The sequence below is a fragment of the Chelonoidis abingdonii genome, chromosome 3, assembly GCF_003597395.2.
Source record: "Chelonoidis abingdonii isolate Lonesome George chromosome 3, CheloAbing_2.0, whole genome shotgun sequence".
Taxonomy (NCBI): Eukaryota; Metazoa; Chordata; order Testudines; family Testudinidae; genus Chelonoidis; species Chelonoidis abingdonii.
The window spans coordinates 112,387,310-112,404,219 of NC_133771.1; the positions used below are offsets into that span (position 1 = coordinate 112,387,310).

Sequence of the window (16,910 nt, forward strand, 5' to 3'; positions counted from 1 at the left end):
CCCAGGTCCCTCCCTCTCCACTCCCCTCCTCCAAGGACACTAGGGGAGTGATTAAGAACTGGTTCAGAGGCAAGCAATATCGCCCTGAACCTACCCCAGACAAGAGAAAGCTCGAGACCCAGAGAACAATACCGGCAATTTGCCACAACATGGAGGAACAAAGGATGTAGGCCATACTTACATGATGGGGGATTTTATTCTTGAAACCAGCGACTCTGAAAAAGATGCGGGCTTGGATAATCAGTTGAACGAGCTCCTAGTGTGATGCTGTGACCAAACCGGCTAACGTGATCCTGGGGATGCATAAATAGGGGAATCTCAGGTAGGGGTAAAAAAGTTAATTTACCTCTGCATTTGGCACTGGTGTGACTGCTGCTGGGTTTGTGTCCATTTCTGGGGCCCACAATTCAAGAAGGATGTTGATAAATTGAAGAGAGTTCAGAGAAGAGCCATGAAACTGATTAAAGGATTAGTAAACATGTCTTATAGCGATAGACTCAATAGGGTGACCAGACAGCAAGTGTGAAAAATTGGGACAGGGTAGGGGGTAATAGGCGCCTATGTAAGACAAAGCCCCAAATATTGGGACTATCCCTATAAAATCGGGACATCTGGCCACCCTAAGACTCAAGGATTTCAATCTATTTAGTTTAACAAAGAGAATGTCAAGAGGTGACTTGTTTGTCTGTAAGTATCTTCATGGGGAACAAATATTTGATTACGGCTCTTCAATCTAGGAAGAGCACACACAAAAAATGTAGAAACCCTACCTCCACATGCTCCTCACAGAGCAAACCTCCTAGCTGGCATGCTGCCATACCAATGAATAACACAGAAATGGTCCCATGTAAACTCCAGAAATGGGATGTGGTCTGAGGAAATGTGGTGAGAATGAGGGCAAAGTCAAAATGCCACCCATGCTACCCTGGTAAAACAAAAATACCTTACCTGCAGTTACCAGATGCCAGTCAATCCTGCTCTGAAATTTAACTTGCTGTTGGTAAAAATTCACATCTCACTGAAATAACCTTGATTGGATGTCTGAATAGACTTGAGCCATCTCTCAGTGATCTTGATAATATTGTGAGGGGTTTGTCTCAGATGGCAAGGGACTTCAAAAAGTGTACTGCATACTGTCTATCCCAGTGGAAGCTTCAGGCAGCATTGCATACAGTGCTTCCTTGATTGTTCAGAGAGCACAGCTTTCAGGTGGCCAGTTCTGGAGAGTGAAGTTGGGTTCACTGGCCCATTTGCTCTTACTAATCTGGCTTTTAGTTTTTGGTCTTTTTTCTGTGAATGAAAGGGAATAGAAGCTAACTCCAGGGTTTTGTTGCATTTAAGTAACCAAAATTAGCTCCCTTTTTTTTTGTAATGAAGTTTTTATTTTTTCTAACCATTTTTTCCTGTGATCCCCTATCCCCTGTTCTGAGACAGAAGAACTGGATACATGTCCGGCCATAAATGCTTCCCCCTGACTGACATCGTGTACAGAACAATTAGTACAATACTAGGATGGCGCCAAATCAAGCTTTGCTCACCTAATCCTTGGTGCCTACAGGACACCTCACCTGTAATGTGAACATACTGCTCACCCCACGAATATACTGCAAACAAAAGCTGGGAAACCTGCCATAATCCCATCATCAATTTATGCTCCCGAAGAGGACTTGAATTGGAAACACTGAGAAATTCAATACACTAAAAAGCCACCTTTATTTCATTTACGACAGTCATGGTGCATTGAGCAAACACTTCTTCCATTTGTTAATTGACAGGTCTAAATGTTAATCAATTGACTTGGTTCCTGTAAAGTATCCAGATAATGTTTGCCTAAGAATATTCTGAATACCTCTTTTGAGGCAGGCACCATCTTATTGTTCTGTTTGTGCAGTGCCTAGCACAATGGGATCTTAGGAGCTCAGGCTCCTAGGAATGACTATGATATAAATAATACTATCATTTTAATTATTTAAAATGTCTCTATATACTACCTTTGCACTTACTGTAGTATCTGTGTATTGTATTTTAGTAGCAGCATATATTTTTTTCTAGTGCTATCATTTTTCTTTCCTTATAATCCTGTATTTTACCTACACTTTGGGAGTCTTTCCACTAACTTTAATGGAGTTTTAATCGAGCATTTTAGGTGCAGTTTAGTAGCAATGTCTGCTGATGATGCAGTATCAAAAGAGGATTCTTCTCTTCATAGAAGGGGGGGCGTTAATTAATTACCTTTCTGCTTTTCTTTTAGTGAGTTATTAAAATTCCAGGAAGTTGTTATTGACAAAGTAATGTAACTTTTACTTGTTATGGCATTGAAGAGATCAGTCTTTGAATCCAGCAGAGGCTAGCTAGTGGAACAGAAAGAATAGTACCTTCTTTTTGTTTTGGAACGACTTTTAATACTTTATTTACATTAGATGTTACATAAGAAATGCAGCAAGTTTTGACCCCGGCTAAGTTTTAATTCTTCATTTTTTGTTGCTTAACTCAGTTTATGTAATAACGAAGGTTCAAATTCTCCCACTCTGAGTAGTACCTTACTCCAAGAGCAGGGCCCAGTGAAATCAGGAGAACTATTTGCTGAGCAAGGAACTCAGCTTGAGTCCAGGTGGCAGGATCTGGCCCTTTTAAGTTTTTGCCTAAATTGCTCAGTATTCTTTTGGCAAGAGGTAACTGGACAGTCTTATATACTTGAGTCATCTCTCAGTGATTTTGATAATATTGTGAGGGGTTTGAATGGCAAGAGGGAAACATTTTCATATATACTTCTTCATCTGAGAATATCAAGGTGTTCACAGGAATCATTAAGGGCTAGATCATCCTTTGGTCTGCATGCAGGGCATAAGAGGGAATAAAAACCCACTTCTACCCTTGCAATCCCCCTCTCCCAGTCCACTTATGCCACCCAGTCAGCATGGAAACGGTGCAATAACTTGCTGTTGACATAAGCCAGCAACAAATTATTATCCCTCTGCAAGAAGGGGAGAGCAGGATAGAACTGTGGATGTATTTGTTGGAAAGTTGCTGATACAATTTTAAAAGTAGCTACTGTAGACTTTTTAGACTCTTTCAGTTAAAGACTATGTGTGTGTTTGAGAGTAAGAAAGAGTTGCTTTTACATTGTCTGCATTAGTATATCAGGCAAATATAAAAAGATACTGCATGGCATACCACTGTGTATTAAGAACTGTATTATGTATTTCTTTCACAGAGTATTTCTTATATATGTGCTCCTTTTTAGTGATTGTTTCCCCACAATGTTATTGTCCTTTAAAGGAACACTTTTTCCTTTCTCCTCCTTTTACTTAAATTTTAGTTGTTATATCAATTTCTTGATGTTTTAGTTCGTTACAATATCTCTCATCCTTCCCCACCCCCTTTTCTTTTTCGGTCCCACAGTTCTTGGATGCTCTGATTGCAGGATATCGCTGTCCAACCCCACGGGAATCTTCACCTCTCCCTGCTTTCCCAGTGATTACCCTAACAGCCAAGCATGCAAGTGGACCCTCCGAGCTCCTCCTGGATTCATCATTCAGATAACATTTATTGAGTTTGACATTGAAGAAGCTCCGAACTGCATTTATGATTCATTAACTCTAGACACTGGAGAGAAGAATCAGATTAAGTTTTGCGGTGTCACTGCCAAGGGATTATCATTTAACTCCACTGGAAATGAAATGATCATAACTTTTGCAAGTGACTTTAGTATCCAAAAGAGAGGCTTCAATGCCAGCTATACCCGAGGTATGTAAGCATAAAGAATTTCTTTCCTCTTTTATCTAGCATGTCCTATATCAAGCAGACTCACTGTATGTGGTAAGGTGAATCTTTGAAGTGAGAATCTGGAGATCTCACAGGCTAAATTCTACTGACTTCAGTAGTGTTACACAAGTAACTCATGGCAAAATATAGCCCTGACAGGCTATAAAAATGCAGTTTGGTAGAAAATGTTGCACTGATTTCTTTAATATTCATATGAAAGAGAGCCATTCCAAAGTAACGTGGTTATAAAATTATATATGCAATAGAATGGATGACATTAAGGGAAAAAATCTCCTTTCAAATGTATATGGCAGATCTCAACTCTTACATTCTGCTCCTCTTACTTACACAGGACTCTCATATTCAAATCATTCTTATTATCATCAACATGATAAGTAGACAAAGTCATCATTTCCCCCAGAGTAATGTGAAAATCCTGTTACACCCTTTGTAATGTTACGGGTATTTTCATTGGCACCCCTGTGGTAATCTTAGATAAGTAACAGAATTAACTACCCAGCTTTGGCATTAGTTAGATTTTTACAAATTAATACAAATGCAGAACATGGAGGTATCTTTAAACACTAGACAATTTGTTTCCTAGAAGTCAGGTTTTAAAAGGTATGTACTTTAGTATACAATAAGTACACAGGCCAATATACATGTGGGTAGGGAAGGAAATATAAGGGAGTAAATTAGTTTAAGGATGGATTTGGGTTGTATAATAGCAGGCATTCACCCAAGGAGCACTCCTTGGTGGCCTGTGGTGGAGCTACAGTTACTTGTCTGCCTCAGTTTCCCCTACTGGGCATTTTGGAAGTTCAGTGAGCCTTGTATACCATGAACAGTGCCCCTTGAGAGGTCTAGTTTATTTAATTGACGCCAAACATGGTGTGTACACAACCCTTATCCTTCTGCTGTAAGTCCTCAGGCTTCTCCCCTGCTGACTCAGGGTATCTCCCAGACCTCCTTGCCTGAAGAGCTATGTAATCTCTCTCCTCTAGTGCTTTTCCTCTTTGTATTCTGGGGACAGTTCAGGGAGATACCATGGGAAGTAGGTTCCCACCTAGTTCCCTAAGGAACGCTTTCTCTCCCCACCTTACCCCCGGAAATTTGTGTCTCTGTACTAAGCTCCTGTTTGAGCATACTTAACCTTTTATAAAGCGCGGATGTTCTTTATCTATTCAGCTACCAACTAGCTACTTATTCAATTAACCAGCCACAGATGGATCTAGGCTTATTCTCCTTAGTGAGCCTGTCACAGGGAGGCCAGGTGCCTGACCCTTCAGAAAGCAGGGGAGTTTGGTGAGGTTTAGTATATTATATAATACTGGCTTCAAACTGAGGTCCACAGAGCATTCCCTCGTCATCCACAGAGAGTTGGATGAGCATATGGGTTCTGGTTCTCCTTGTTTCCAGTTGCAACTTTGTATGAAGACAGCAACTGGGCCAGATGCTCAGCTGGTGTGAACCAAAGTAGCTCAACTGATTTTAATAGAATTACATCAATTTATACCAGTTGAGGATATGACTCATTAAATGCTTTCCTAGTATTACTTGTCCATGTAAGCAATCACTGTAGTTGTTACAGGGATGCTATTCAGTCACCAATGAGAGAGGAGATGGGTCCACCAGGCAATCTCTCTAAAAAAGTGTAGTTCACGCTTTGTAAAAGTTTGGGACCCTGAGCTCATTCAGTTTAGTACATAGACAGGGCACATATCCAGGTATAAAGCATGGTTTGGGTGCAGCATAGTTATATATTTGTTATACTGGAGGATGTTAATAACTGCCACCTCAGTAAAGTTGATGGGTGAACTAGGCACCCTTTCTTCAGTCTAAACAGAAGAAGCAATTAAAAGCCTGTTTATGTTATAAAAGCTAGAAAAAATAGGGATTGACCACCCTAGGACATAAACCATATAGCAAGGCCAATCAGAACTTAAGGCCACGTCTACACTACATACTTACTGTGGTATAACTACGTCACTCAGGATGTGTGTGAAAAATCCACACCCCTGAGTGACATAGTTATACCGACCTTAACCCCTGTGTAGAGAGTACTATGTAGGTGAGAGAGCTTCTCCCGTCCACATAGCTACTGCCTCTCACAGAGGTGGAGTTATTAAGTCAACGGGAGAGCTCTCTGCCACCACTTAGAATGTACGTGTACATTTGTACTGTAGACCCACCCTAAGCTATGTGGGGTGAAGGCTTTCCTGGGATAGATTATAAAACATAGATGCTAGGGGAATGATTCATTGCAGTCAGTGTGTTAGAGGCAGAAAGGCAGGAAAAGCCATCAGAAAGTGAGATAAGTAGTGGGCACAGTACTCATTGGAAAGGCAGGCTTGAATGTCTGAGCAAGGAATTGCTGTTTGTTCCTGCTGTATTCAGGAAAACAGGACTTTGTGTATATTCTTGCACTGAAAATACACTTGATTCTATCATCAATTTCTTCTCTAACAAAGAATTTCTTCTCCTAATGGCCTCAATATTGATTAACTGCTCAGGCCAAAAGGAACAACAGTATTTGTTTTCTCCTTCATACAGTGATCAGCGCCTTAAGTACTGATAGCTGGAATTTACCAAAATGATGAATTGCTTACATATTTGGTAACTGGGACAGAAATCTGCTGGTAACATTGACTCCAATGTTCTGCTCACTCTATCCAGAACACATATTGATATCAGTTTTTCACTTTCTTGGGAGATGTGGGGTTCTCAGGGGCAGCTCCAGGCACTAGCTCAGCAAGCGCGTGTCTGAGGTGGCAAGCTGCGGGGGGCAGCGTGCTGGTCACCATGAGGGCAGCAGTCAGGCAGCCTTTGGGCGGCATTTCTGTGGGAGGTCCACCAGTCCCGCGGCTTCGGCAAAAGGCGCGGGACTGGCAGATCACCTGCAGAACCGCTGCCGAATCCGCCTCACTGCCATGCTTGGGGCAGCAAAAAACATAGATCCGCCCCTGGAGTTCTGATGTTCAACCACCACTCCCGCCCAGCACTGTGGAGTCATATTACAAGGCAGATCAGAATTGTTCAGTGACATAACAAATTTACTGAATGTGTTAACATTGCTTATTCTCTTCTTATACCTTTTCAACACAGCCAATGCCCCTCAATATTCTTGACCTTCGCAAACACACAATGAATAGTATTTGTATAAATAACCTTCACCCTCTTTCCCAGCTCTGAGTTCTTATACTATACTTTGTAATGTGGTATGTCACCTTAATTATAATGTTAATACAATTACATTAAACTAAGCTATGACAATGCCTTTGTTCTGTAAGGGGAAGCTTAACCAAGTTTCTATCTCTAAAATATGACTACTTGCTATTGTCCTCAAGGAGAGGACAAAATCCTTGAAGTGACTATGGCAACTGGGTAGCAGGTCCTTTGAAGGGATCAGAGGTCCAGCCTATCTGTGACAGGCTGCACAATGGGGGGGGGAGGAGTCACTCCAGGCCAAGGGAGGCTGCAAGAAGCAGCGCAGGCCAAGAGATATGCTGTCCGCCGCTTCCTGCAGCCCCCTCATTGGCCTGGAGTGGTGAACTGCAACCAGTGGGAGCTGTGATTGTCTGAACCTGCGGATGCGGCAGGTAAACAAACCGGCCCAACCCGCCAGGGGGCCAAAGGTTGCCGAGCCCTGAACTAGGGCATAAATATTTGTGAACACTAGCTTGCAGCATTCAAACAGACTGCTCTTGAGAAAAACTGAACAGAATCCTCATATCCAACAAAAACCCATTAGTTGAGTTTGGCAATAAAAAACCTTTGATTTGCCAAGGAATGTAGCTGAGGCACTCTCTGCTACAGTGTTACAAAGATGTGTCATGGGCTTCAGTTGTGTAATGCACTCATGAAAAACAAGTCAATAAAAATCATGAAAACAAATTAAATGTTTTCAAATTACTACTGTAGTGTGTTGCCTAATGCATTTTTACAAATTACCAGATGAATGCAAAGTAATTGTAAAAATAACTTCTTGCATGCCATGAGTTTTGAATGCAGCCTTAGAGGTTAATAGTTTAACATACTTAATTCAACTTCAGGAGTTATTAGTTATCTGCACTAAAATGATCTTTGCCTATTTTTGGTTGAATGTGTTGCTAAGCTAAATGCATCATAACGTGCAATACTGGACCAGTTCAATGATAAAAGCATTTTTCTAAATGTTTGGCTTATTGAATATTACTTGGATCTTTGTCTTTAAACCGATTTGTATCTCCCTTTGAAATTTATTTATATATGGATTTTTGCATGTGTGTGTACTAGTTGCTGTTTCTCTGAGGAATCAGAAAGTCATCATCCCCCAAACTGCAGATGTTGACCCTGTGTCTGTGGCAAAAACAGTTCCAGTGCCAGAGCTTAGCCAGTTCACACTCTGCTTTGAAGCAACCAAAGCCAGCAATGATGCCAGTGACTGGAAGGCTTTCTCCTACCGTGATCCTATGTCAACAGAACTCCTCAGTTTTGGAAAGACCACAAAAGGCCACTTCCTATCAATCTCAGGCACAGAGTGCATACTAGACAGTGTCCTCCTGACAAATTCAAATGGAGATTTTTTCGCAGAAACTTTTGAACAATTGTGCATAGTATGGGATGGCTTCTCTGGCACTATAGGTGTAAATGGCAAGAGCATCTATCACACGGTTCTCTGCTCAGGTACCCTTGGCCAGGTTATCCCTGGCAATGGAAAATTGGTGTTGGGCTCTGACAGCAATGAATTAAGCTCTTTAAATGGGGACATATACAACTTTCGTCTTTGGAACTTCACCATGAGTTCCCAAAAGCTGTCCAACCTCAGCTGTGATGTGAAAGGGAACATTGTAGACTGGGAAAATGACTTCTGGAGTATCCCAACTTCAGCATTGAAAGCAGAAAACAATTTAAGTTGTGGTGAGTATGTTTGGCAGAATCACTTTTGTTAATTTTTTCCCCCATGGCATTGTTCTTGAAGTATCATATGACAGCAAGAAACTGCATGTTTAGAGTTACAGACAGCAGCACTTCCCAAAAGGCAAACTCATTTGTCCTAGCCTTGCCAGCTCCGTTCCACGAAAAATTAATTTTGTCCTGGGTGTGTCTGTTCCTTTAGTTTAATCAAAGCTCATATCCAGCCTGACTTCAAAAGAGAACTAATGAGGTTAAACTAAATTTACGAATGAGGGGTTTATATATATTATTCAGGATAGAAGCTATAAATAACCAAAAGTAATAAGAGAAGTAAATAAAAGTTCTCCAATCTTTCCTTTTCATAAATTCATTAGTTTAAATGTGATTTTAAGACAAGTTAATTAATACACTTGATTGTGGAGACGTGGAACAAGATAAAAGGTGTTTGTTTAAAAGGGGTAATAGGTAGAAATAATACTGTCTGTATAATGCTATAGGCATGCAGAGCACTTTACAGAAACATATAAAGACCAGAGTCCCTGACCTGAAGAGGTTACAATCTAAGACTGTTATCCTGCAAGCACTTAAGAATGTGCTTAACTTTAAGCCCTTGAAACACCCCTAGGACTACTCAAGTGCTTAAAGCTAGGCAGGTTATATTCTTTCCTGTGCCAGAGTTCTGTTCAGTGCAGGCGCAGATGGGGAACATTAGAAAGCTGGTTGGGCCACCCTGATTCTCCTGCTTTGTAGCTAAGATTACTCAGGCCCAATTCACAGGTCTTAAGTCTACTCATTGCTGTGTCTCTCTAAGGATATTGCAGCAATAAAAGATTACCAAGATGTTCCAAAGGTACTATTCTTTTCATAGTTGTTGTGATTTTAATGATACAAGAATTGTCTAGATCTCCAGGAAGGAAAGTGTTCCAAGTTTCTACCAAGGCAGGAAGTAGAGCTATCCACTCATTGTGTCACCTCCTTTATTCCTTCATGCAACTCTGAAAATGTCATCATAGAGTAAAGGTATAAGAATGTACCTGGAAATATTATTTTCCATTGGTTTTTTACTCTGAGCATACCTGGAAACTTTCAGAGGGGATACAATATTTTTTTCTCTGAAATCTTCCCAAAATCAGTCCCCTCAAAATACTGAATCGCTGCTTGAAATAATTTCCATTTCAAACTTCTTTTTAAACTACTTGTTTGTTATTAGCATTCTTCTCACAGGAAATGAGAGAGAATCATGAGTGGGAAAAGATCCAGTAGACTTCAGTCCATCCACAGTGATCTTTGGAGAAAAAAATTAATTGAACTGACAACTTGGCACATTAGCCTGCACTTCTGGTCTCTGACCCTCTGGTCAGTAGGAAGGAGCAGTGTGTGCTTTGTGCATTTGCTGTGCATCCATTGTGCTGTCTGTGAAGAGTGCCATAAAAAGCATCTGTGCACAAAATAAAACAAACCCAAAAAAACAACCACCACCCCCCGAAACCTGAAGAGAATGAAAGGAGAATAAATAAAGGCAAAAGAGATTAAGAGTAGAGGAAACATTTCAGATTAAAATTGCTGGTTCTTCCCCTTCTCTTTGCACATCATAAGACAAATATTACCTCATGGTCCTGCCTCTTCTCACCCCTGTAATCCCCCACTGCACAGTTTCTCCTCTACCTAGTTGCTTGCTGCTCCCCCTCTCCTTCCTAGTCACTTGATCTTCTCAACCCCCCCCCCCCTCACCCATCACTCTCCCCTAGTTGGGCTCCCTCTGCTCCCAGGCTGAGACTGGAGCTGCAACCTGATGCAGAGTCTGCTGCCTGCCTGCCCAGGAGATGCAGATAGGAGCTGTCCTGGCTGAGCAGGCTCTGGTGTGTGTTGATGACCTGGCACCTGCCCTCTTCCCCGACCCGCAATAACCAGACTTTTGGTGTCTGGTCAGTACTTCTGACTGGACACTTCCAGGATCTCTTTATAATCAGACTTTCTGGTCAAAAACCAAACTTTTGGCAACCCTAGTGTGGATAGAGGTATACGTTGTACGTGACTGTAATCTGCTTCTGAACTCCAGTTCTGCAGAGAGAGAGACCATCCCCTGCAACACACACATGACACTGACTGGCTTTCCACAGAAACAATTATAGTCCTACAAGAACAGTATTCTTCTCCTAGTGACTTCTCACATTCAGCTTTCCTGGTTCCTTACCATCTTAATGGTTTTGTATTATGTAAACTCCTTACCAAAAGTACCCATCTAGATCTCTGGATAATCTCAGCATAAACCAAAGGAGCTGTACGTTTTGTGTTTTCTAACTTTGCTTGGGGCATGGAGCTTGTCTTTGTTTATTGTAAAGAACTATGCAAGCTTACGTCACTAGCAAAATAAATATTAGGGCTGTCGGTTAATCACGGTTAACTCACGCAATTAACTCAAAACAATTAATCGTGTTTAAAAAAATTAATCATGATTAATCGCGTTGTTTAATACATTTCAATTGGTATTCTATTTAATATTTTTAGATGTTTTTCTACATTTTCAAATATATTGATTTCTATTGCAGCACAGAATACAAAGTGTACATTGCTTACCTTATATTATTATTTTTATTACAAATATTTGCACTGTAAAAATGATAAACAAAAGAAATAGTATTTTTCAATTCATCTCATACAAGTACTGTAGTATAATCTCTTTATCATGGAAGTGTAACTTAAAAATGTAGATTTTTTTTTGGTTACATAACTGCACTCAAAAACAAAACGATATAAAACTTTAGAGCCTATAAGTCCTACAATTTACAGGAGATAATGCTGCTTCCTTTTTATTTGCGTCACCTGAAAATGAGAACAGGTGTTCACGTGGCACTTTTGTAGCCGGCGTTGCACGGTATTTACATGCCAGATATGCTAAACATTTGTATGCTCCTTCATGCTTTGGCCACCATTCCAAAGGACATGCTTCCATGCAAACGATGCTCGTTAAAAAAATGTGATAATTAAATTTGTGACTGAACTCCTTGGGGGAGAATTGTATGTCTCCTGTTCTGTTTTACCTGCATTCTGCCATATATTTCCTGTTATAGCTGTCTCAGATGATGACCCAGTACATGTTCATTTTAAGAACAGTTTCACAGCAGATTTGACAAAATACAAAGTAGGTACCGATGTGAGATTTCTAAAAATAGCTACAGCACTTGACCCAAGGTTTAAGAATCTAAAGTGCTGTCCAAAATCTGAGAGGGATGATGTATGGAGCATGTTTTCAGAATTCTTAAAAGATCAACACTCAGATGAGAAACCTACAGAACCTGAACCACGAAAAAAGAAAATCAACCTTCTGCTGGTGGCATCTGGCTCAGTTAATGAAAATGAACATGTGTCAGTCCGCTCTGCTTTGGATCGTTATTGAGCGGAACCCATCATTAGCATGGACGCATGTCCTCTAGAATGGTGGTTGAAGCATGAAGGGACATATTAATCTTTAGTGCATTTGGCATGTAAATATCTTGCGACACCAGCTATAACAGTGCCATGTGAATGCCTGTTCTCACTTTCAGGTGACATTGAAATGGGCAGAATTATCTCCTGCAAATTGTAACCAAACTTGTTTGTCTTAGCGTTTGGCTGAACAAGAAGTAGGACTGAGTAGACCTCTAGGCACTAAAGTTTTATATCATTTTATTTTTGAATGCAGTTATTTTTTGTACATAATTTTACATTTGTAAGTTCAACTTTCATGATAAAGAGATTGCACTACAGTACTTGTATTAGGTAAACTGAAAAATACTACAGAAACTTCTCACTTAACGTTGTAGTTATGTTCCTGCAAAATGCAACTTTAAGTGAAACTATGTTAAACGAATCCAATTTTCCCATAAGATTTAATGTAAATGTGGGGGGTTAGGTTCCAAGGAAATTTTTGGGGGGCAGACAAAAGGCATTATACTGTATACTATACAGTACTGTACTGTACTGTGGTGTGGAGGTGTCCCTGGCTTACCCCTGGGGCTCAGGGCTGGGGGCGCAGGGTCTGGGAGGGGGTTAGGGTGTGGGAGGGTGCTCAGGGGTGGGTGCAGGGTCTGGGAGGGAGTTAGGGTGTGGGAGGGTGCTCAGGGTCGGGTGCGGGGTCTGGGAGTTAGGGTGTGGGAGGGTGCTCAGGGTGGGGCTGCAGGAGGAGGCTCAGGGCTCGGGCACGCAGGAAGTGCAGAGCACTTACCTGGGGCAGCTCCTGTTTGGTGCAGTGGGTGTGCAGGTGGCTCTGTGCAGCATGGCACTGCCCTCATGGCCATGATTCTGGGAGCCATGATTCTGGGAGCTCTCCCCTCCCAGCAGGCAGGGCCACCTGGAATACAGGGGATTAAGGGGCTTTTTCCCCTCAAAGCCGGATGGAGAGAAGTGGCGCTTTGAAGGGGAAAGCACCACTTCTCTCCAGCCACTGGCTGCACTGCTGTCCCTGCTCCTTCTGAGTCCTCCAGCCCATGCTCGCAGGGCCGCATTCCGAAAGAGGCATTAGAGCTGCAGGCCAGGGCCCCGGGGCCCCCTTAGCCCAGGGCCCTGCAGCCCCTAAAGCCCCTGCGTTCCAGGTGGCCTTGCCTGCTGGGGGGGAGGACAGCTTCCCTGATTGCTCGCTCAATCCCTTCCTCCCTCCTTTCCTCCCAGAAAGACCTAAGCGCAACCAAACAGCTGTTTGGCAGAGGGGGAAGTGCTGGGAGGGAGGGAGCAAGGGAGGGGGAGGAGGCAGAGAAGAGGAACTTGTGCAATGCTCCCTTGTAAAGTCAGCCAAACGACATTATAGGGGAGCATTGCACAACTTTAAACGCGTATGTTCCCTAAAGGAGCAGCAACATAACTTTGAAACAATGTTAAGTGGGAGGACATTAAGTGAGGAGTTACTGTATTTCTTTTGTTTTTTACAGTGCAAATATTTGTAACCAAAAATAAAGTGAGCACTGTACACTATGTATTCTGTGTTGTAATTGAAATCAGTATATTTGAAAATGTAGAAAACATCCAAAAATATGTAAATAAATGTTATTCTATTATTGTTTAACAGCATGATTAATCGAGATTAATTTTTTTAATTGCTTAACAACCATAATAAATATTAATACTGCCCTGACAGAAATAATGCAATTATTCCAGGTTTTAAAACAAAGTGTAGTCACTGAAATATATCAATGGCAGGTTCCTTTTCTCCCATCTGTAAAACTTTGTAAAAAATAAATATGAATACTCATCAGACTAGCATGGGAGTGGCCCCACGTTTTATACATTAATACTCTGTTTTACATATGTATTAGTTTTGATATTTAAAATATTAAAATAGTGGCCAAGGGCCATAATCAGGACCAGGACCCCATTGTCTCTGTGCTAGGCACTATACAAACACATCGTGAAGATACAAGCTCTGCCCCCAACAAGTTTTGTTAGCTAAGAAATTACTTGGGAAATCAGTAGTAGCGTATGTGCAATGAGAAGAGCACAGGAGTAGAGTCTTTACCCACATACACCACACTCTGTTTGGTAAGAGTGCAAAAAGGCCAAGCACTCCAAGGGAGTCTTTTCCCAGGGGTGCTAAATTATTACAATACTACTGGGTTACCCAACTACACCATTTCCTCAGAGAAAGTACTGTGAGAAATACCACCTCAAAAACTTAGCTGGAAACCCCAGAGGATGCACCTGTAAGATTTTTCTCTTCTCCTCATCTTGTTGAGTAATAAAGAATTCTTTGTCAAACCAACCTTTGAAATAAGAGTTGATGAGTCAGGCTATCAATGACAGACAAAGAACTAGCAACATTAGAGAGATTACTTTGTTACTGATAAGGATTCATTTAATTGCAAAGCAAGGGTTTGTTCAGAAAAGAGATATTCATCCTGTCATGTTCTTGCTTTGGTAAGGAGCTGAAAGAAGCTAAGTAACAAAGCAGTCTGAACACTTACTAGTGAATGCAGCATATTTGCATGTGAATGTCACTTGTATTATTGAGCTCCGCAAAGGGCTCTATTTTCATTTGCAGTTAACAGACTTTTCAGACAGCATTTGCTAATGGAATTAGTGAACATATGAGCAGCAGCAAATTGCTGCAGATAACCTTCTTTTGAGAACTGTGCCTTTTACCGGTTAAATATTCCATTCAGAATTTGATTCATGTGCATGTTCTTACCACTGTATAGTGGTGCTGGGTTTTTCTGGGTTTTTAATACAGCACGCTAATGCTATCGATCATTTAGATGGGCCTGCATTTCATTTCACTATAAAATCATCAGCTGCATTTGATACCAATAGTATATGTCCTTATCCTATACCCACATTAATACAAAAAATTAATTGGTTCAGTCACAACTGGCCATCCCTTTTAAGTCCAAAAAGTGAATTAAGCAAGATGTGTAGAGGGTTGACATGCTTAGGTGATATTGATGAAAATATAGCAGCAGCTCAAAATATGTTGACATTCAGATCCTCATATCTTCTTTTACTGAGCACTGAGAGATGATATGGTCTGGCCAAAACCAGGCTTGATTAACACAAAAAAGGGTGTGTTTAGCATAGTGCCCAGCATATTTATCTTCAAAAAAAATTACTAAAGTGAGGTCTATTGCCAAGGGGAAGTTACAGTGACCTTCAGGTAGATACTTAGCCACCCTCCTCTGATACAGACCCAATAGGGGATCAGCTTTCAGGGTATTTTTATATTAACCTATTAACATTAGCAAATATATTTGTAAAAATGCTTCACACAGGATGTCATGTGGCTTGCAAAGGATGCTCGGTGGAGTTTAGTTTCTTATATAAAAAATATGTAACTCATCCCACCGTCCCAGAGGTTTCAAGTTATTTCATGGAAAAACACTTCAGCATACTTTTAAGCCTGGCCCTGTATTCTCTCAGGTCTCCAGCCAGCACTATCCCACTCTGGTGTATGACCTCTGGGTTCATTGCTGCTGAGTGATGAGCACCTGACTTCATCCTAGCTCATTCTCAGCACCACAATAACCACACCACATGCCTAGCAGGAACAGAGTAGGAATAATATTTTCAAAAATATCTAGGTGGTTTAGGTGTCTAAATCCTATTTGCAGCAATGATGTAGGATCCTAATTCTCATGGTATTTAGGCTCTTATGTCATTTAGACAATTTTAAAAGTTTTACCTTCTCATTCCTCCTTTTACTGTTTTTAACTTTTTCTGTTTTTTTTTAATGAGCCCAACACTGCTCCTATTAAAGGGAACCACAAAACTCTCAATGACTTCAGTGAATTTTGTAGGGTTGACAGGTGTCTGATTTTCGACCAGAACGCCCAGTCGAAAAGGGACCCTGGAGGCTCCGCTCAACACTGCCGACTGGGCTGTTAAAAATCTGGTCAGTGGCGCAGTGGGGCTAAGGCAGGCTTCGTGCCTGCCGTGGCTCTGCACAGCTTCCGGAAGCAGCAGCATGTCCAACCTCTGGGTCCTAGGTGTACGGGCAGCAAGGGGACTCTGCAAGCCACCCCCGCCCCAAGTGCCATCTCTGCAGCTCCCATTGGCCAGGAATGGTGGCCAGTGGGAGCTGTGGGAGCCATGCCTGCATACAGGCAGCACGCAGAGCTGCCCGGCCACGCCTCCACGTAGGAGCCAGAGGGGGGACATGCCATTGCTTCTTGAGGTAAGCTGCTTGAGGTAAGCGCCTCCCAGAGCCTGCACCTCTGACCCCTTTCATGCCCCAACCCCCTGCCCAGCCCTGATTCCCCTTCCACACTCTGAGCCCCTCAATCCCATCCTGGAGCATCCTCCTACACCCCAAATCCTCATCCCCGGCCCCATCCCAGAGCCTGCACCCCCAGCCGTAGCCCTCACTCCCCAAAGCAGCCAACCTCCTGCCTCAGCCCTGATCTCCCTCCAGCCTTCCAGACCCCTCAGTCCCATCCTGGAGCATCCTCCTACACCCCAAACTCCTCAGCCCCACCCAGATTCTGCACCCCCAGCTGGAGTCCTCACACCAATCCCCTGCCCCAGCCCAGAGCCCCCTCCCACACTATGAAGCCCTCATTTCTGGCCCCACCCCAGAACCTGCACCCCTGGCCCAAAGCCCATACCCTCTCCCACACCTCAACCCCCTGCCTCAGCCCAGAGCCACCTCCCATACTCTTAACACTTTGGCTCCACCCCCCAACCTGGATCGCTCTCCTGCACCCCAAACCCATCATCCCTGGCCCCATCCCAGAGCCCTCACCCCCAGCCAGGGCCCTCACCCTCTCCCGCATCCCAACCCACTGCCT

The 16,910-nt window shown here is 42.3% G+C and overlaps 1 protein-coding gene across 2 annotated transcripts in view; it reads left to right on the plus strand.

Moving 5' to 3' along the window:
- Positions 1-16,910, plus strand: part of ADGRG6 (adhesion G protein-coupled receptor G6) — a 184,352-nt gene that overhangs the window by 84,409 nt on the left and 83,033 nt on the right. For both annotated transcript variants that reach the window (XM_032795001.2, XM_032795006.1), the window contains exons 3-4: positions 3,403-3,747; positions 8,041-8,664. In XM_032795001.2, the coding sequence (XP_032650892.1) occupies positions 3,403-3,747; positions 8,041-8,664 (969 nt within the window). The remainder of the gene's footprint in view (positions 1-3,402; positions 3,748-8,040; positions 8,665-16,910) is intronic.